At 46.7% G+C, this 22,131-nt stretch overlaps 1 protein-coding gene across 6 annotated transcripts in view; it reads right to left on the bottom strand.

Moving 5' to 3' along the window:
- Positions 1 to 22,131, bottom strand: part of ACLY (ATP citrate lyase) — a 202,575-nt gene that overhangs the window by 106,426 nt on the left and 74,018 nt on the right. For all 6 annotated transcript variants that reach the window (XM_085890901.1, XM_085890905.1, XM_085890904.1 and 3 more), the window contains one exon: positions 10,864 to 10,943. In XM_085890901.1, the coding sequence (XP_085747027.1) occupies positions 10,864 to 10,943 (80 nt within the window). The remainder of the gene's footprint in view (positions 1 to 10,863; positions 10,944 to 22,131) is intronic.

The following is a 22,131-nucleotide window of genomic DNA, read 5'->3' as shown; positions in this document are numbered from 1 at the left end:
GTGAAGCAAGATGGAGATTAAATTTAAGAAAAGACGAAGCAAAACGGGAAAACAGTTCAACATAATGCACATTTATTCTGCGGCACACGGAGAGCACACATATAGCAAATGCAACAAACGAAACAATGACGCAGAGATACTACCGAATAATGACCGATACACGGCAACACTTAAACAGTTTTACTTCACCAGACTGGCACCGACACACACACGTTTACACCAAACCCCAAACGAAAATGGAAGTGCGACTTCCCTGATCCCGTCGAGTCCTCCTTCTGCGACCGCAACTCCGAGCCCCTCCGGCATGCTCCGCGAGCTCATGCCGCGTGTCGCTCGTGTGGTCCGCTCGACTGTACGGACGGGGTTTCGGGGAACCGGACGGGGCTTGTTCGGCGCTGTTTTCCGCGCTCGCGCACGGGTCAAAGAAGCAAGGCAGGAACCACAAGCTCGCGACTCGAGCCAGAAGACGACCATGAAGACCAACCCTCGACCAACCAACTCTTGACCAACCAACCCAACAACCCTCAAGGTCCGTCCTGTCCGTCTTTTGTAGCGCGGGGCTCCGCCCTTCGCTCCGCCCCGTTTTCGACCCCGCCTCCCTTCGAGCATCTTGGAGAAGCCTCTCGAAGGGGGGCGTGACCCCTCGCTTTCCCTCCACCCCGTGCCGTGCGGGGGCCGGGGGAGCCAGTCTTGGCTCAGAGCCAGGGAATTATTCCCCCCAAAAGAGGCCCCCACCCTTTCTCACCTTTGACCCCTGCTTCGCCCCTCCTCCACACCGAGCGCGGAGAACCTCGATGGGAAAAACAGGCGGGAAAACCCCCAAGCATAGTTGGTTTTTGTTTGTTCCCAGAGATCGTAACCGCACAGGGCCTACTGAATGGCGAGTGGCGAAGATGTGGTAGCGTTGATGGTCGAGGTGGCGTGGTTATAGTGTGGTTGGCGCTGTGGTGGGGATGGCATGGTTGTTGAGATGCTGTTTGTTTGAAATAAAAGATAGAACAGAAAAAATGGCTAACTCAAAGCGTCACAGCCAGGATGGATCACATAAATTCCCTCTATACAACGGGTTTGGGCTAACTACACATGTACTTACAGAGATATCTCACCTACGGGCCCTGAATGGTGGTTTGCGAATTTCCACAGCCGTAACACTACCACTCCCCTTTTTACAGCCTCATCCCGAGTCGTCAAATTCTCGTGTGCCATCATGTGTAGTTCTCCCCTAGTACGTTTTACCTACGGATCCCTGAGTGCGACATTCATGGTATTCGTGTCCCCAAAATAAATAACCTTAGGGCTGAGTAACTAACTAAACAAACCCACTCACACAGACGACTTAAATAAAATTGCCGGCGCTAGACAGAAATGCCGGGGGCGCACTCATATTTACAGTACATCTTAACTTACAAATTTTACACTAAAGCATGGCCCAGGATCAATGGACTCTGCAAAAAGAAAGCAGTTAGCAGGGAGCTAGGCTGCTCGCATGCAGTCTCTGGCTCAAGCAATGCAGGTGGCAGGGAACGTGGCCGGCTGCTCACACGCAGTCCAAGGCCTCCCCCTTTGAAAATGAACCCAGTGAACCACAACCGTGCATGGGCTGCACAAACGCAGTCTCCGTGCCAGCTCAAGTGGCACACGCAATGAACACAATGGATGGATGGATGGATGGATGAATGAATGGATGGATGAATGGATGGACGCAAACACGGTGCATGGGCCGCCATTGCAGGCCCGTGTTGTAGCTGCCAACAGGGCAGTTCTCGCAGCTTGCAAACTGTTGCTTTCTGATCCTGGCGCACATGGCAATGAACAAGGGGCGGGCAAAGCAAACTTGAACGGGGCAAAATGACGAGGGCAGTAGGCATGGATGGCAAAAGCAGGCAGGCAAGGCATGGCAAATCAGGGCCGCTTTAGCAAACAGCCGGCAGATGATCGACCGGCACAGGCCTTGCAGCAAAAACAGCCGGCAGTGGTGCTGACCGGCACAGGCCTTGAAGGAAAGAGCTGCAGACGATCTGGCCGGTACAGGCCTCGCAGCAAAATGACAGCTGCCGATGAAGTTGGCCGACTCAGGCCTTGAGATGGAGGTTGGTGGAGGGAGTGCGGTGGTGCTGGCCACTCAGAAGGCGGGCTCGGACCTGCCTACTGTCTCCCTCCCACCTATCGCCTTTGCCTGTCACTGTACCTACCCACTCCCTTAATTTGTAAAACCCAATTTAGCCCCAACTAATTTTTTTTTGTTGTTTTTATGTTTACTTCCCCACTATAATTCGTCCCCTAACCCCCTTTATCGTCCTTGTTTGGCTAACCTATCTCGTCACCAAGCCTACTCCCAACCCCTATGTTTCCTTCCCGGAGGGTAATGAGGGAGAGCTAGCGTCCTGTGTCGAGGCCCAATCTAAGCCTCAGGATGGCCTCCCCAGAGTTCAGCGATCTATAACACAAAGTGGGTCCAGCGGCCCACAACGAGAGCGAAGGGATGGATGGTGCGGAGAGGTACACTTCCTAATCTACCCTAACCATTAACTCTTAAACTACCCCAGGGCTTTCAACAAGCGCCTCGCGCTTAAGCTATTGGTTCTAAAAACCCAGATTCCCGTTGCCCGTGTTGGTGTCCTTACAATTTCGGGCCTCGCCCCCCCAATTTTCTTTCCGTGCCCTCACACGGTCTCATGGCTGGGACGCGTGGCTCCCTTGGCAGGCACGACCCTCTGCCGATTCTCCAGCTATGGCACCCCCGGGTACTGCCTCCGAGCCTACCAGCTCCCTAACACCGGGGAGTGCCCTCCATGGCGACTCCCCTGAAACGCTTACGTGGCAGGCTGGCTTCCCGGGCCCCTTTCCGAGGGTCACCCGTGCCCACAACACTGCCCACGCGGCTAATGGCGCCCCGGGCCCCCGCACCATGCGGGCGCACCCGTGCCCACTACGCTATCCCGGCCCCCCATGGTCCCTTGGCCTACCGCGGCCGACTAGCCCGGTGCCCGGGGGTACCCACTCAGCGATACTCACCTTTCGCAGCCACGCTCCCAGCCCGTCAACAGGGCTCCTGCACCCCTCCAAAATGGGTTCGAGCCTACACTCCCACCAACAGCAAAACGACTTCCATTTTGTCAATTTGACTAACCCACTAACTCACTCTACACTGACCCCGGGGTCTCTTGGGCTGGAGTCACTCCTCCTCCCAATCACTCATCGCACCATGCATTCCACAATCGCTCCGTACACTCAGACCCGCGGGCCTCACTCACTCACCAAGCACATGTTTCCACTCACTCACCAACACACACACCAATGAACTCTGCCATCCTTCTAACTACCTCCCCTAACTAACTCGTGCTCCCACGTCATCCCTTACACTACAGCACGTTCCTTTTAATCTACGTAGCTAATCTACGTCCCCACTACACATTCAAAGTCTGTCTCTGTCCTCAAATCCAAAAATCACTTTCCCAACCTAAATCTCAACTAACAATCCCTCTACCTAATCCATTCCACGGGCCCCATGAGGACATACCCCTGCCCCATGGAGCCGGTCTAGCTAAGCTAACCCTTCCCCCTAACTAGTTCCATCCTGTGCCCAGTCCAAGGGGATCATCCACCCCTTGCCCAGGAAATCCTGTTCACCCGAAAGCGAGGCTTGCTGTTTTTTTTTTTTTCTTCATCGCGCAGCACCAGCGCGGTAACTCGCAACATGCGCACCAGCGCGGCAATTCATAGCCGCGCACCTGTGGCGTGACGTCATGGCAGCTGTTCGCGTCCCTCGTCCCTCTTGGACGGTACCATCCGGCAGGGATTCACCCTCCTGCCGGATACCAACCACACAGGCAGCCATGACGTCACCCAGCGCAATAAAAAAAACACAAGCCTCACGTCTCGAGGGGTTCCCCACGCGAACACATGTGCTCTGCCCGTTGGAGCTTACACACACGCCCACATGGAGAACCCATCCGGTCCAAATCCGAAATCCTGCCTAAACTTTGTCCGTAGCGGGATCGGCAACATTCACCGCGCTCGTTTCCGGACCGGGCTTCACTCCCACAAGCGAGCACGTGGCGGCCTCGTGCGTTGCACAGCACGGACTTCACGCTCGCCGCTGGGTGAACCCGGCACGGTTCCCAATACCTCTACGGCCGCTACCCGGCTCTCTTTCCTCTGTCGCAGTCTCCGTCGCCATTTAACACACGCACTCCCGCGTGCCACAACGCTCACACACCACTCCATCAAACTCACACCGGGAGACGCGGCTTCATGTTCACACATGCCGACCGACATCTCCCTCACATACCGCTCTCTCACACACACACGGTCTTCCTTGCACTCGGCCGTTCACTCACGCATGCCATTTCCCTTGCACATGTGGTGACACTCGCCCGCGGTGTCTCACTTACACATGGCGTGCTGGGAAGCACACCCTTCGGCACACTTGCCACCACACCACTCACACACGGGGTCGCTTCCACACACGGGGACGCACTCACACCTTGCTCCACACACACCGGGACAACCACTCTGGGGATTCGTGTCCCCACAAGGGGTTCCGGGGCCTCTATACCCCCCAAGCTCTCCGTGCACCCGTTCGCAGCACTCCTCCCCTTGACCCCGCAAAGCACGACCGAACCCACCTGGTCGTGAGTCGCCTCAGCGGGGCATCCTCCCTTCCCTCGTTCCTGGAGGAGGCTATCCCGCTGCTCGCACTGGGCCCCTACACGCTCTGCGAGCTCACCCCCATTATCCTCCACTACCTCTGTGTGTGTGTGTGTGCTCGTCTCTAACCCCGTCTTCATCGTGTAGTCTTCCCTCTATCGTTCCCATCTCCCGTATCTCTGCCAACTCGGTCACCTCTTCACCCTTTACCTCCCTTGTCTCCCTATTTTTATTTCCTTTGTCGTCACCTCGTGTCTCGTCTCACACGTTTTGGTCTCCCCATTTAATTTTTCCCTCTCGGTCACCGTCACTTTCTCCATCACGACCCTCGCCCAACACGTCTCCCGAATTATTTTGTCCTCACCCGCCTCCACCGCGGGCCTGACAGCCGTTGCACCCCCTCCCAGCTCGTTCGCTCCCACACGTGGCGTCGCCATTACGCACTCCCCTATTATTGCCTTCATGCCCGCCTGCAGGCTTCGGCCCATGTTCTGCATCTCACCCCGCAGTTCTTTCATTTCTTCCTTCAAATTCGCCTTCATTTCGTTTTTCATTTGTTGCGTATTCGTATCCATTTTCGTTTTCATTTCATCTATTTTGCTGTTTATGTTCGCATTCATCGCCGCCAGCATGGCGCATAGCTGGGCCATGTCGGGTGCACTCGGCTGAGCCAATTCGGCAAGGATCGGGGGGTTTTCATGGAGAGGGGGAGGGGAGGTGTCATACACCGCGGCCGCTGCCGCACCTATTTCGGGCTCTGGGTTCAGTTGGGGGAGTTTGTGTTCCTGCACAACCAACATTTCCTGCTCGGGGTTCTCATCCTGGGCCATGGATTCTACACATTCTAAATCCATTTCTAATACCCCCGGCTCCCGATCGCCTTGAGACTCCATCTTATTTCTCGTAAGGGGTTAATTTTAATCGCTCGTAATTTGGAGGGAATCGGGGGTCGCTCCTCTCACCCCTGGACCGATTCCCCGTTAATTTAGCTGGAGACAGGAGAGTTTGTTATCCCACTCCTGACACCAGTGTTGCGAATTCGCGCCCGCCGGCGTGCGAACGGCCACGTGACTCGAATCGCGGCACGTCGCCCACCGGACGGACAATTCTGTCGTAACCCTCTTGGACTAACGCCGTGAGCTAGTCACGGGTGGGCCTTTTGGCCTCACCACGATCGTACCAATCGGCCACTCGCGTGGGATAGGGTTGTTCGCCAAACTCGACCTACCTAAGTACCGGTAGATGGTAGACCGGGTGATCGCACCTCGCCGCAGGTCGACTCCGGACACGGGCCGCTTAAGCGATCCGTTCCGTAATATCGGGATAACCGAGCAGTGTTATCGTCGGCCTCGACGGTTCCGATTAATTATCGGGCGTATCAAGCCCACGACGAACCCGTTACGTGAAGCAAGATGGAGATTCAATTGAAGAAAAGACGAAGCGAAACGGGAAAACAGTTCAACATAATGCACATTTATTCCGCGGCACACGGAGAGCACACATATAGCAAATGCAACAAAAGAAACAATGACGCAGAGATACTACCGACTAAGACCGACACACGGCAACACTTAAACAGTTTTACTTCACCAGACTGGCGTCGACACACACACACGTTTACACCAAACCCCAAAAGAAAATGGAAGTGCGACTTCCCTGATCCCGTCGAGTCCTCCTTCTGCGACCGCAACTCCGAGCCCCTCCGGCGTGCTCCGCGAGCTCGTGCCGCGTGTCGCTCGTGTGGTCCGCTCGACTGTACGGACGGGGTTTCGGGGAACCGGACGGGGCATGTTCGGCGCTGTTTTCCGCGCTCGCGCACGGGTCAAAGAAGCAAGGCAGGAACCACAAGCTCGCGCCTCGAGCCAGAAGACGACCATGAAGACCAACCCTCAACCAACCAACTCTTGACCAACCAACCCAACAACCCTCAAGGTCCGTCCTGTCCGCCTTTTGTAGCGCGGGGCTCCGCCCTTCGCTCCGCCACGTTTTCGGCCCCGCCTCCCTTCGAGCTTCTTGGAGAAGCCTCTCGAAGGGGGGGCGTGACCTCTCGCTTTCCCTCCACCCCGCGCCGTGCGGGGGCCGGGGGAGCCAGTCTTGGCTCAGAGCCAGGGAATTATTCCCCCAAAAAGAGGCCCCCACCCTTTCTCACCTTTGACCCCTGCTTCGCCCCTCCTCCACACCGAGCGTGGAGAACCGATGGGAAAAACAGGCGGGAAAACCCCCGAGCATAGTTGTTGGTTTTTGTCTGTTCCCAGAGATCGTAACCGCACAGGGCCTACTGAATGGTGAGTGGCGAAGATGTGGTAGCGTTGATGGTGGAGGTGGCGTGGTTGTAGTGTGGTTGGTGCTGTGGTGGGGATGGCGTGGTTGTTGAGATGCTGTTTGTTTGAAATAAAAGATAGAACAGAAAAAATGGCTAACTCAAAGCGTCACAGCCCGGATGGATCCCATAAATTCCCTCTATACAACGGGTTTGGGCTAACTACACATGTACTTACAGAGATATCTCACCTACGGGACCTGAATGTTGGTTTGCGAATTTCCACAACCATAACAGTATATTTCATTTACAAAAATGATATTCACAAAACCTTTAACTCGTATTAGGTTTCTAGATTCTTACAAGTTTATGGGAGCACCACTAGTCTACCTAGCATCAAATCTAAGCTCCACGGGGTCTTTTCCAAATCTTAATTCATTCTTTCCAAAAGAGGGAATTCTAACTAAAGAGGAAATTCAGATTAAAGAGAGAATTCAAAGTAAAGAGGAAATTCTAATTAATGAGGAAATTAATGAAGAAATTCGAACTGAAGATGAAATTCTAATTATAAAGAAAATTCAAACAATGAATGAAATTCGAACTAAAGAGGAAATTCTGATTAAAGATGAAATTCTGATTAAAGAGGGAATTCTAACTGGAGAGGAAATTCAAAGAAGGAATGAAATTCAAAGAAAAGAGAAAATTCTTACAAGTAAGGGAGTTTATCCTTATGATTATATGGATTCATTTATGACATTTTTCAGAAACACAACTTCCTTCAAAAGAAAGTTTCTATAATAACCTTTATTAAGAAGAGATAAGTGATAAGGAATATACACACGCACAAGAAATTTGGAAAATATTTAAGATAAAGAACCTTGGAGAATATCATGATTTTATCTAAAAACAAATGTTTTATTGTTAGCTGATGTGTTTGAAACTTTTATATCACTCTGTCATAATAAAAATTGTTATGGATTAGATCCTGCCCACTATTTCACAGCTCCTGGTTTAGCTTGGAGTGCAATGTTGAAAATGACAAAGCAAAATATAGATTTAATCAGTGATGTAGATATGCTTTTGATGATTGAGAAGTCTAAGAGAGGTGGAATATCACAAGCATGTTCAAAAAGATATGCTAAAGCAAATAATAAATATCTTCCAAATTATGATAGTGAAAAAGATAGTAATTATTTGATGTATTTTGATGCTAATAATTTGTATGGATGGGCAATGTCTCAATCTCTGCCTTAAAGATGGTAAATTAGAGTGGGTGGAAGAAAAGGATTATGAAAAGGCTTTGATGAATATTGTTATTTCTTCTTAAGAGGAATTGAATGAGGAAGAAGAAGGTTATTATTTTGAAGTTGATTTGAGGTTCCTGAGTGATCTTCATAATAAGCAAAAAGACCTTCCTTTTGCATGTGAGAAAGAAACCCCAAAGAAAGAATGGTTAAGTGATTATCATAAAAGTTTTAATATTAAAGGCAAATCAACAGAAAAGTTATTAACAACATTCTATGATAAAGAGGGATATGTTTTGCATCAGAGAAGCTTGAAACAGTTTTTGAGAGAAGGATTGAGAGTTGCTAAAATTCATAGAGTTTTAAAATTTAAACAAAGTCCTTGGATGAAAAAGTATATTAAATTCAATACAGATATGAGAACAAATACAAAAGTAAAATTTGAAGGGGAATTCTATAAATTGATGAATTATGCTGTCTTTGGAAAGACAATGGAGAATGTTTGAAACAGGCAAAACATTAGATTTGCAACATCTTGGAAAGAAGCTTCTAGATTGATAAATAAACCAAGTTTTAAGAGAGAAGAGGTTTTTTCAGAGAACTTTTCTGCTATTCATATGGAAAAGGAAAGTATTGTAATGGATAAACCAATTTATATTAGAACAGCAGTTCTTGATTTATTAAAGATATTGATGTATGATTATTTGTATAATGGCTTAAAGAAAGAGTATGGTGAAAATGTTTCATTGTTGTATATGGACACTGATAGTTTTATCCTAGATATAAAAACTGATGATGTTTATAACAATATGAAGAAAAATATTGGAGTATATGATACAAGTAATTTCAGCAAGAAGAGTGAGTTATTTTCCAAAAAGAATGAAAAGGTTATTGGTAAGTTTAAGGATGAGTTGGGTGAAAAAGTAATGAGTGAGTTTATTGGATTGAGAGCAAAGGCATATGCTTATAAGTATGGTGATCAGATTGATAAGAAGTTAAATGGAATAAAGAAATATGTAATAAAGAAATCAATAACTTTTAGAAATTATTATAATTGTTTGATGAATAAGAAAGAAGAATATAGGAAAATGAATACAATAAGAAGTTATAAACATAAGATATATAGTGAAGAAGTAAATAAAAAGGCATTCGGAGCCTTTGATGATAAGAGATTTATTTTCGATAATGGAATAGATTGTGTTCCATATGGATATTGTATGATAGAGTGTGTAGAATAGATTGTGTTTTAACGATGGGAAGATGGGTTGGGGTTTTTAAGGGCTACCGCCGTGTTTTTTCACAATATATAAATGGTCAAACCAAGTATTAATCAAACTAAAGAGTGGAGAAAATCTCAGTCTTGGTATATAAATGGAAAACAATGAATGTGAAAAATATCAAATAAGTCTTATTGAAAAAATAACTAAAACAAAGGTGAATAAAACAAATAAGTGAATCAATTTAAAAACTAGTCAGTTAGAGGATGTAAAGAAGAAAAAAAAAATCCTTGAATGGACTGAAAACTTTGATGGTTATCAATTGAACAATGGAAAAACATTTTACTATCATCTCAAAATGATATGTGGCTCAGGAGGTGGTCAAACAAGAGCATTAAGAGAAGTTTATCATTTCGTAATGGCACAAAAGGGGTATCTTAAAAAATATAAAGATTCAAATGTTTTATTTTTAAATATTTTCGATGGGGATTATTGTGCAAAGAAAATTGAACTATTGAAGGAATTTGAGAATGTACAAATCTTTATAGGTTCAATGAGTGAGCTAAACAATATGCACTGGTTATTTGAAAAAGAGTGTCGCAAGGCTTACATGTTTCAGATATTTCTTTAGAATCACCTTTAACAAATCACATTACTACTTTACTACTTGAACAAATCTTTATCTTATTGCATTGGTTATTTGAAAAGAGTTCCCCTCGGTTAAAAGGGGAGACAAATAAATATTCCTTGGGATAAAAAGGGGGTTTATTTTTAGGGAAAACAAAAAATGAATCGCTGAAAATCCCACATTCACTTACATGGGGAAAAGTGAGCCAGAATCAGTATATTCACCCAACTCTGATGGATTAAAATGTTGTCATTTTAACATTCTTTCCACCTCTTTCAAGCTGATGTGATTTTACCAGAACCTGTTCATACCATCTAGATGAATGCCAAAAATCAGGAAAGCACGATAGAGAAAAATGAAAATACACATCAACGCAAATGCGTCGATGGATATGCCTCTGGCCGCATTAGAAGCAAACCCACAGTTACATTTAATATTTTTCACTTGACCTTAAATTGAGATCAAAGGTCACATTAGAGACAGGGTGAGAAAGAAAAGAGATGCAAGGAAAAGAGACAATATCACATGCTTCTACCTTGAGTTATGGTCTGAAAAATCATTTTCAAAGGGCAGATGCCATATTTGGCCTTTGACCTGTTCAACCTAAAAAATTAATTGGTTACTCTTTGTATTGCAATCTACAGTTGGGCCAAGTTTGGATGAAATCCCTGCAGTAGTTCACAAGTTATGGTGGTAATGACCTTGACGACGACGACGACGCCGCCAAATGTGCAGATGGACAAAACAAAACTATAATGCCTCTGGCCATCGGCTATTGAAGCAGAAAAAACAAACAAGTAACTTTCAAGCTCATGTGCACATTTCCATTCCACCAATCGCCTCTTCCAAATGGTTCAAACTTACCGAGAGGGTTGATTTCCAAGTATGTAAAGTAAAGCTCTTCATAAAAACGGAAGAGGCTGATAAGGAAGTTTGACAAAATGCTAGGGTAAGAAGGAAAAAATAAAAGAGAAAAGAAAAAGCAATAAGCAAGAAATAGAACAATCACAACAACATGTCACAATTGCCAGATAGCATGCAAATGAAACCCATCAAATGACTTGAAGGACAAAGGAAGACAAATATATATATATAAATTTTCTGCACTCTTGGATAAAATACTGCTCAGAAATAATACGCGGCATCTAAAAATATTTTGGGTTGCTACATTAATGGGCAAAGTGAAGCAGGCTCTCATTTGCTCTGTCCTTTCCCCGATATTCAGTCCTGCATTTCCACATCAGAATGTTACAACTGCATTGCATTCATCTGTCTTAAGATTTTATCTTAAGATAAGATACAAATGAACAAACCATGAAACAAAGGCCTCTTCAGAGTTTTATCCATGAAGGACCTTGTATGTTTTGGTGTTAAAACTGTTGGGCTATTCATTTTTTATGGAGGTGGGAGGGGTTGTGGGTGGGGGGTAGGGGGGAGTGAGGAAACAAAGTTGGGTGGATAAAATCTTCAATTCTCTCCTTAAACAATCCCATTGCTACCAAAACGATCAACATCGCTTTCTAAATGAGAACATCTTGCCACATACAAAATTCTTCCAACAATGGAGGTTAACATCCATCATCCTGCTCAAATTATATTCCCTTTCCAGAATGTAACCTTTCAAAAGTATTCCCTCAGAAGAAAATCAGAAAACATTAACTCGCAATCCTTCGCTTTCAGTCAGCTATATCCTGTGGCTATTTTTCAGATCATCAGAGTAAACTTTCCCCGAGATCATTTCCTAATAAGTGGACCAAAATAAATGTCTTGGTGCCATGACTGAAATGATGCAATGGATACCGACACCTCAATTATCAATTCCTTATTTTCCTTTTTGTACCTTTGTACTATATCCGGTCATAATGCTTTGTTTTCTATGTTCACATTCGATGGGATCATTAGATCGTAAGCGAGCGTTACTTCCTCGTTTTCAGGAATTACTTTTGGTTCATGTTTCCAAGAGTTTCTGGAACTGGGATATTGAGAGTTTTGCAGATGTGCTAATGGATTCTCGACATATTTTGTTGAGCCTTTGTGTGTACATCTGTTCTGACATGAGTTTTTAATTTCAACATCCAGATAGGAGGTGGCTCATACTTTCCATTTCACCTTGTTTAACCTACACTTGTCCGTGTCCCTGGTCTTGGGCATTTATAATGGTCCGTTCCCCATCCCAGTTGAGCTGACCTCTTAGCCATTGCAAAGAGCCTTCTTTTCTATTCCCAATCTGTCCAACTATTTTGCATACTTGCCAGCTCTTTTGTCTTTTATGCAATTGTTGGGGCTGTATTCATTGTCGTTTAGGTTTCTTGTGTGACATCTTCCATTCACACCTGTCTTTGGAATCATTTTGCTAGGTGGGTTATGGATACCTTCTCTGGTTTGTTGTCTTCGTGTTTGCTTACAAATTGCATTCGGTAGTCTGTTGCACATTTCACGTATTCAACCAATCCCACTGTTGTCATTCTGTGCACTTTGTTGAGCTCCATGAGGCCACTACCTCCTCATCTCGGCAGGTACATTCTCAGGATGCATCGATTTTTGTAAAATATTTTGTGCATGGGGAGGAGTTTCCTCTTTTTGATATCTCGTTTACCGATTTCTGATTGCGGCCAGTTCCGCTGCTGTACTGGAATACTGGTATTGCTGTTTAGTTTATCGCTTTGATTTTGTTCCTTGGAGAGAAGTATGTTTTCAGGATCAGCATCATTCTACGCATGTATTCTTTTTGCAATTGTTGGTGACATATTTGGTGGCCCTCTTCAACTCCGAGGTATTTGTAAGATGCTTCGTTGTTTTAGCTCCTGTATTGTTGTATTTATCAATTTTTAAGTTGTCCATTTTTGTAGATGGTTTCAAATACTAAACTAAAGTAGATGCACCACCTTTCTTGTTTCTTTGGACGTTTTCTTGTCCAGAGTTAAGCAAAACAGGAAGGGGGAAAGGATACTATCCTGGAAAATCCCACATCATATCTTCACCCCTGGTATTTTGATCTTTCCTTCTGAGTGCTGCATTATCAATGTGGTGTTCCAAAGTTCCATTGCTTTCTCAATCAGTTTGATCTTGTACAAATGCATGCATTTTATCATCCATGAATGTGGAACACTATGTCAAGATTTTTTGTCGCCTTTCTGGGCTGTGGAAAATTAGTATTTTCTCATTTTTAATTTTTTGAGTATGGCCTTGTTTAGTAATAGTTGGTCTGTCATTCCATAGTATTCTCTTTTACATCCCTTCTGTTCTGCCTCCTGGCCTCCTTGTTATGTTCGGTGGTGATACATAATTTCTGTGATTTTCCCATTAGAAATTATTGATCTATACTTGAGGTCATTGGGGTTTATTCAGATTTTGGGATGAGGAAGGTGTTTCTTCTGCGAGCCACTCATCCATTACCTCCTCTGCTTAGATAAGTTAGATGAATGCTCGAGTGTAGCAATTGTAGAGAGAATCTAGTTGCTTTAGCCAGAAGTTTGGAATTCCATGCACGCCTCAGCTTTTAGAGCTTGCCATTTTTGCTGGTTTCAAAAAAAATTTCTTCATCAAATATCATTGGGGGCATTTCCAATAGGTGTTGCTTTTTCTTTTTCAAGTTTTGGATCCAATCTGCCTCCTTGTTGTGCTCTTTCATTGGGTATTCATAAATCACTTTCAAGAAATCTTCAAGTTTATCTTTCTCAGTGGGATTTGATATCTCTTGCTTTAGTTTATCTCGTTCACGATATAATCTTTTTGAGTTATTTTCAAACATGTGTTTTTGTTTTCTCATGTTGTTGACTGTCACAGTTTTTTGTATTTTTAAATCTTCCTTACCGTTATTTCTAAATCGAGTTTTTGAGTTGGTTTTCACCCTAAGTCGTCTTTGATTTTACATGTTTTGTTTTTTTTCATTCTATTCTTTAGCTTTGGTTTTCTCTTATGGTTGGTTGTATTTGTCCCATTTCCTTTCTGAGTTGTTCTCTGTCAATTGTTTCCGTTTTCATGGTGGTGCTTAATCTCTGTCTGCAGGGCCAGGTTTGTTCTCCTTGTGGCATTGTTTGCTTATTACCTTTTCTTGAAGAAGCAGTGCCGCTGCGACGCAAAGTATTAATTTTCTTCAAGGGGGAAGATTTGGAATAATTTTACCAATTCATTGGTTGGTTATCCTTCTTATCATTTTGATCAGTTTGTTGGTTTCTATTTGATGGAGTTGTAGTCTTTCTCCGACTGGTCAATCTTGTCACCTACTTAGTTGGCCAGCTCTTCATCCAATCTACATTGCTCTTCATCATCCTCTCCTCCATTCAGCAGTCTTCCCTCCTCTTCCTGGTGATCATCATTCACCATTCCCCCATCCATCTGTGTAAGTGTCACCCAGTCCATGTCAGTGGGTCTGTTCCACTCCCTCAACAGAGGTGGCTCCTTATCCCCTCCCCCTGCCACACCTCATCTCCACCGCTGGGTTCCCAGTGTCATCCCGCGTTCCAAGCTTCGGCTTCGCTACATAGCCCATTTCCCACGCCACCATCATTCTGTGCACACCCCGGCTCTCATCCTCATCCATATCTGCTGCTGCTCGTCTTCTGGCCCTATCTGTTATTTCTTTTATTCTACTTTTAATCAAGAATTATAGGGTTGTTGACATAACCTGTTTTAATTTATGACATGGAACCATCTATTATGGTGTCCCAATTAGTCTTCTTTCAAACAGAAGACCAAATACTGCATTGGAGTTATCAAAAGGAAACCGAAGATGTAAAGAGCAAAGGAGTCACCATCGGAAGGAAATTGGATCAGTTTCAGCCGCTACTCCACTACCCTCAAACCCATTCCGGGGCAGCAAAGTGAGCCTTACAGAAAAATTTCTGCAATAATTAACTTTTCCTAAGACAGGTAGAGGTAGAGGTAGAGATAGAGATCGAGGTAGAGGTATAAGGAGAGGGAGAGGAAAAAAGAAAAAGCAAGAATTAGAATGAATAAAGAGTATTGTGAAAAAAAAAATTAGAAAGAAATGTGAAAGAGAAATATGTGATAGAAAGAAATTACATAGAAAGAAATGTGAAAAGAAATGTGAAAGAAAGAAATGTGAAATGTCGGGAAGAATCCAAACAGATAGATTTCAGCAGTTACTCCCCAGGTTCAAATGCAGCAACAGGTACAACCTACTAGAGGTCCATCAATGGGGAAGTACTGTCCACACAGCATCAGAATATGGAACAAACAATCAAATGGAAGACCAAATACTACAATGCAGTCATTAGAAGGAACCTGAAGAAGTAAAGAGCAAAGATAGAATCATCAGGAGGAACATGGGTTGAATTCGGGTTTCAGCCGCTTCTCCACGATCCTCAAACCCTTCCAGGCGCAGCCAAGTGAGCGGTACAGAAAAATTTCTACAATAATTCACTTCTCCTGAGACATTTAAATCTCCATAAATCTTGCTACCTTGCTGTGCATTCCCCACTGCTTTTGGATTGAATAGATTTTGCAGAAGAGAATGATCTCTTTATCCTCATGTTCCAACTTTGCTTGTGTAGGTTTCTTTTCTGGAGCTTTATTTTTGGTTTTAGAGACAGGGTAGTACCCCCTCAGCCTCTCGACTTGGTGCAAATCCCTGTCTCCCTGTGAGATGGTCTTCTTTCTCACATGAGGAGGTGTATTCTTTGCAACACACATTGAGGCAGCTCAGTGCACCTGCATAGACTCAGAACTCCACCTGCATGGGGTCTGTGTCCCGTAACTCGGCGTTTCATGTTTTTTTTCTGAACACAAAATTCATTTTCGCCTTTCCTTGATGTCCTGCTCCTCCACTGCCACCCCCCGGGTCCTTGGTACCAATCTTTCCCCAGGGATTGCTTAGTGGGCTGTGCGACATCCCCACCAAGGCGTGAGTCACTTCGGGCTTACCTCCCCCTTCTCTGCCCAACCCACAAGACCATGAATGTCCACCGCCAGCCTTGCACCTCGCCAACTGTCAGGGGCTCCAAACATTGTGCCCGAGACACAACCATCCACAGGTCTTCATCCGTGGTTGCGTGGTCTATAGGTTGCAAAGCTTCATGTGATTCAAGCCTCTTCACCGGATCGACCCTCTCCACTCCGGCCACGTCAATTTCAGAGCTTTCATTCTCATTATCGGTGTTCACGGCCTCACATGGTACACGAACAGCCATCAAATGTCGTCCCGACAGTATATCTGGGCTGTAATTCAAATCCAGGCTGGACAGCATAGAGGCGAGTGTGTATACCTCTAGGCGAGGCCATCCTGCCAGCCCAACACTTAATCATCATAATGATAATAATAATAATAATAATAATCTATCTATAATTCCAGCAATCTCTGTGTGTCTGTCTATCTGTGTGTCTGTCTGCGACCGCCGTTTCTCGACAACCACTGGTTCGATCTGATTGAAACTTGCCAGGAATATTGCTGGGGACCTGAGGATGTGCCTTTTCAAGGTTTGATATTAATCAGACGAGCGGTTCCCAAGTTACAGCCATTTATTTGTCAACCAATGAGAGGACACGGTGCTATGACGGCACGAATGACGTCACAATTGTTCCTTTTTATTATTTTTTTTGCACGATTGACGTTACAATTGTTATTCTTCTTCTTCGTTTGATATGACATCACAATTGATGCTGGGGACCTGAGTATGTGCCTTTTCAAGGTTTGATATCGTTCTTCTTGATCCGTTTCAGCTGTTTCCCAAGTGTTTCCCAAGGTTTGAAAGCTGTTTTTTCCCAAGGTTTTAATTAATTGTTCAAATTATTAATTAATCCCAAGGTTTGAATTTTCCCAAGGGAAACAGCTATTTGAAAAAAAAATTTTTTTTTTTGCATGCACGGCCACACACGAACGGGCACGCACGTACGAGTCTGTGTGTCTGTCTGTGACCGCTGTTTCTCGACAACCACTGGTCCGATCTAATTGAAACTTGCCAGGAATATTCCTGGGGACCTGAGGATGTGCCTTTTCAAGGTTTGATATTAATCGGACGAGCGGTTCCCAAGTTACAGCCATTTATTTGCCAACCAAAGACAGGACACAGTGCTATGACATCATGAATGACGTCACAAATCCTCTTTTTTTTGCACGATTGACATCACAATTCTTCTCCTTCTTCGTTTGATATGATGTCACAATTGACACTGGGGACCTGATTATGTGCCTTTTCAAGGTTTGATATCGTTCTTCATCCGTTTCAGCTGTTTCCCAGGTGTTTCCCAAGTTATGACCATTTATGATACGGTTGGTCCGATCTAATTGAAACAATGCCCCAATCCAGCCGTCGTTTAGGAGGGCGAAGCAACGAAGCTGCACGTACGGGCATGCACGTACGGCTATGCACGTACGGCCACGCACTAGTAATAATAATATGCACACAAAAGAATAATCAACAGCAACAAATGTTGATTTGATCCAATTACAAATAAATCTGTCCAATTCCTCAATGCAAACCTCCAATTTGGCATTCCAATCTCAGCATATGGCCCAGGGACACAATGGCCTCAGCTTCAAAACTTGTATGATGCATAATTTGTCCACTGTCATGTCATCAGGTTCTTCAAAAAATGTAATACAATTTGTACAAAATAGTTCATTTGACAAGGATTACATTTCTAACGAAAACAGCACTCGTCAACGTTGCGACGTTGAGAGATATGCTTCCGCCCACATTACATCATTATATGTACTTGTACTAAGTTCAATTGAAATCCCTGAACTGAGATTCAAAAAAATTAAATAATTTTGGCTGCCAGACCATGCGTCTGATAAGGTTGAAATTTAAAACATATCTTCCACATCACTGCCCGATCATAATTGTGAAGCTTCATGTCGATCGATGAAGCGGTTCAAGAAAAAAAAAAAATTTTAAAGATTTTTTGTTCAATCAAATATGGCTGCCAGACCATGTGACCCATCAATTATGCATGAAAACCCTGGTATCCACAAGGCTTGGGAAACACATGTGTGAACTTTCCCCTCGATCTGTACAGGTGTTCTGGAGAAGAGAATTTTTAAAGGTTTATTCTTCAAAAAAAAAAAAAATCATAGCTGCCAAACCATGTGACCTATGATGTCATAGGTGGAAAACTTTTTGTTCTTTATGGACAGGGGATCATACCTGGTAAGTTTTGTCTCATTTTGTTCAGAGATTTTTGAAGGATTTTATGTTATGTGTATATATATATATATATATATATATATATATATATATATATATATATATATATATATATATATATATATATATATATATATATATATATATAGTGTTGTGGTTGACGAAATTCACAAACCACCATTCAGGTCCCTTAGGTGAGATATCTCGGTAAGTATATGTGTAGTTAGGCCCAAACCCGTTGTCTAGAGGGAATAAATGTCATTCATGCAGGCTGCGACTCTTCAGGATAGCCGTTTTTCTTTTACTATCTTTATTTTGGACCAGCCGCCATTACTACCACCACCAACCACGTCTCAACAGCCGCTTCACAACAACCACCAACCACAACGCCGCTTCACCACAACAGCCACGACCTTTACCGTCACAACTCGCCACCATCGCATCCCCCACCATTCTCGCGCCCGTGTGGCCCGGTGGTGGCCCGTGTGGCCCGTGTCCGAAGTGGCCCGTGTCCGAAGTCGACCTGCGGCGAGGTGCGATCGCCCGGTCTACCCTCCGTGTGGGTACTTAGGTAGGTCGAATTTGGCGAGCAACCCTATCCCACGCGGGGGCCGATTGGCACGATCGTGGTGAGACCGAAAGGTCCACCCGTGACTGGTTCCCGGCGTTAGTCCGAGAGGGTCACGACTGGATTGTCCGTCCGGTGGGCGACGTGCCGCGATTCGAGTTACGTGGCCGTCCGCACGCCGGCGGGCGCGAATCCGCAACACTGGTGTCAGGAGTGGGATATAAACCCATCGCCCTCCTCGCGGCACTGGTATCGGAGAACGGGAAAACGGCTCTCCTGTCTCCGGCTAAATTCACGGGAATCGGTCCAGGGGTGAGAGAAGCGACCCCCGATTCCCTCCAAATTACGAGCGAGCTAAATTAACCCTTTAAGAGAAGCAAGATGGCGTCTCAAGGCGAGCGGGAGCCGGGGGTATTAGAAATGGATGTAGAATGTGTAGAATCCATGGCTCAGGATGAAATCCCCGTGCAGGAAATGTTGGTTGCACAGGAAAACGAACTCGCCCAACTGAACCCAGAGCCCGAAATAGGTGCGGCAGTGGCCGCGGTGTATGACACCTCCCCTCCCCCTCTCCACCAAAACCCTTCCCCAACCCCTGCCGAAACGGCTCACCCAAGCGCACCCGACATGGCCCAGCTATTCACCATGCTGGCACAAATGAATGCGGACATGATAAACAAAATGAAAGGCATGAACGAAAAGATGGATGCGAATGCACAAAAGATAAATGCGAACATGAACGAAAAGATGGATACAAATACAAATGAAATGAAAAACGAAATGAAAGGGATGAACAAGCAAATAAAAAGCATGAGCGAGCAAATGAAGGAAGAAACGAAAAAGCTGCGGGGTGAGACGCAGAACATGGGCCGATGCCTGCAGGCGGACATGAAGGCCGTGACCAGGGAGATCAAAATGGCGACTCCACGTGTGGGAGCGAACGAGCTGGAAGGGGGTACAACGGCTGTCGGGCCCGCGGTGGAGACGGGTAAAAAAATAATTCGGGGGACGTGTTGGGCGAGGGTCGTGACGATGACCGAAAGGGAAAAATTAAATGGGGAGACCAAAACGTGTGAGACGAGACACGAGGTGACGACAACGGAAATAATAGTTGAGACAAGGGAGGTAAAGGGTGAAGAGGTTTCTGAGTGGGCAGAGACACGGGAGATGGGAATGATAGAGGGAAGACTGCATGATGAAGACGGGGTAAGTGACGCACACACACACACGGAGGTAGTGGAGGACAATGGGGGTGAGCTGGTGGACTGGGTGGAGGCCCGGTGCGAGCAGCGGGATAGCCTCCTCCAGGAACGTGGGGAGGGAGTATGCCCCCTTGAGGCGAGTCACGACCAGGTGAGTTCGGTCGTGCTTTGCGAGGTCGAGGGGAGGAGTGCTGTGGACAGGTGCACGGAGAGCTTGGGGGGTATAGAGGCCCCGGAGACCCTTGTGGGGACACGAATCCCCAGTGTGGTTGTCCCTGTGTGTGTGGTGCAAGGCGTGAGTGCGTCCCCGTGTGTGGAAGCGACCCCGTGTGTGAGTGGTGTGGTGGCGATGGTGCCGGAGTACGTGCTTCCCAGCACGCCATGTGTGGATGAGGCACCGTGTGTGGAAGAGGCCGTGTGTGTGGATGAAACGGCCAGTGTGGATGAGGCACCGCGGTTGAGTGCCCCCGCGTGTGTGGGTGAGGCACCGTGTGTGAGTGAGGCCGTGTGTGTGGATGAAACGGCCAGTGTGGATGAGGCACCGCGGGTGAGTGCCCCCGCGTGTGTGAGTGAGGGACGGTGTGTGGATGAAACACCGCGGTTGAGTGCCCCCGCGTGTGTGAGTGATACACGGTGTATGAGTGAGGCACGGTGTGTGGATGAGGAACCGCGAGTGAATGGAGCACCACGTGTGAGTGGTATGGTTTATGCAAGGGAGACCGTGTGTGTGAGAGAGCGGTATGTGAGGGAGATGTCGGTTGGCATGCGGGAGCACGCAGCCGCGTCTCCCGGTGTGAATGTAATGGCATGGAGTGTGAGCGTCGTAACACGCGGGAGTGCGTGTGTCGAATGGCGACGACGGCGACATGTGAGGAAAGAAAGCCGAGTAGCGGCTGTAGTTGTTTCGGGGACCGTGCCGGGTTCACCCAGCAGTGAGCACGAGGTCCGTGCTGTGCAACGCACGAGGCCCCCACGTGCTCGCTTGCGAGAGTGAAGTCCCGGTCCGGAAACGCCAGCGGTGGATTTGCCGATCCCGCGGACGGACAAAGTTTAGGCAGGATTTCGGATTTGGACCGGACGGGTTCTCCACGCGATCGTGTGTGTTAAGCTCCAACGGGCAAAGCACATGTGTTCGCGTGGGGAACCCCTCGAGACGTGGGGCTTGTTTTTTTTTATGCGCACGGTGACGCCATGGCTGCACGTGGGGTTGGTATCCGGCAGGAGGGGTATCCGTGCCGGATGGTACCGTCCAAGGAGGGACGAGGTACACGTGCAGCTGCATGACGTCACGGGCAGTTGCAAAGTGCGCGAGCTGCGAGTTGCCGCGCTGGTGCTGCGCATGAAAAAAAAAAAAAAAAGTAAGCCTCACTTTCGGGTGCACAGGATTCCTGGGCAAGGGGGTGGAAGACCCCCTTACCTAGGGCACAGGATGGAAACTAGTTAGGGGGAAGGGTTAGCTTAGCTAGACCGACTTCATGGGGCAGGGGTAAGTCCTCATGGAGTCCGTGGAATGGATTAGTTAGAGGGATTTAGATGAGCTTTAGGTGGGGAAATAAAAGTTATTTTAGAGATTTGGAGACAGTGACAGGCTTGTGAATGTGTAGTGGGGACGTAGCTTAGCTACGTAGTGTTAAAAGGAACGTGCTGTAGTTTAAGGGACGACGTGGGAGCACGAGTTAGTTAGGGGAAGTAGTTAGGAGGATGGCAGAGTTCAGCGGTGTGTGTGTTGAAGAGTTGGTGAGTTGTGTGGAGACATGTTGAGTGAGTGAGGCCAGCGGGTCTGTGTGTGTGGAGCGAATGGGGAATGCATGGTGCGATGAGTGATTGGGGGGAGGAGTGACTCCCGCCCAAGGGACCCCGGGGTCAGTGTAGAGTGAGTTAGGGGGTTAGTCAAATTGAAAAATGGAGGTCGTTTTGTTGTTGGTGGGAGTGTAGGCTCGAAACCCGTTTGGAGGGGTGCAGGAGCCCTGTTGACGGGCTTGTGAGCGTGGCTGCGAAAGGTGAGTATCGCTGAGTGGGTACCCCGGGCACCAGGCTAGTCGGCCGTGGTAGGCCAAGGGCCCATGGGGGGCCGGGATAGCGTAGTGGGCACGGGTGCACCTGCTTGGTGCGGGGGCCCGGGGCGCCATTAGCCGCGTGGGCAGTGTTGTGGGCACGGGTGACCCTCGGAAAGGGGCCCGGGAACCCAGCCTGCCACGTGTGCGTTTCAGGGGAGGTGCCATGGGGGGCACTCCCCGGTGTTTAGGGAGCTGGT

The sequence above is a fragment of the Eptatretus burgeri genome, chromosome 8, assembly GCF_056783735.1.
Source record: "Eptatretus burgeri isolate ZD-2024b chromosome 8, Ebu_testis_v1, whole genome shotgun sequence".
NCBI classification, from domain to species: Eukaryota; Metazoa; Chordata; class Myxini; order Myxiniformes; family Myxinidae; genus Eptatretus; species Eptatretus burgeri.
This window is presented reverse-complemented; position numbering and strand designations above follow the sequence as displayed.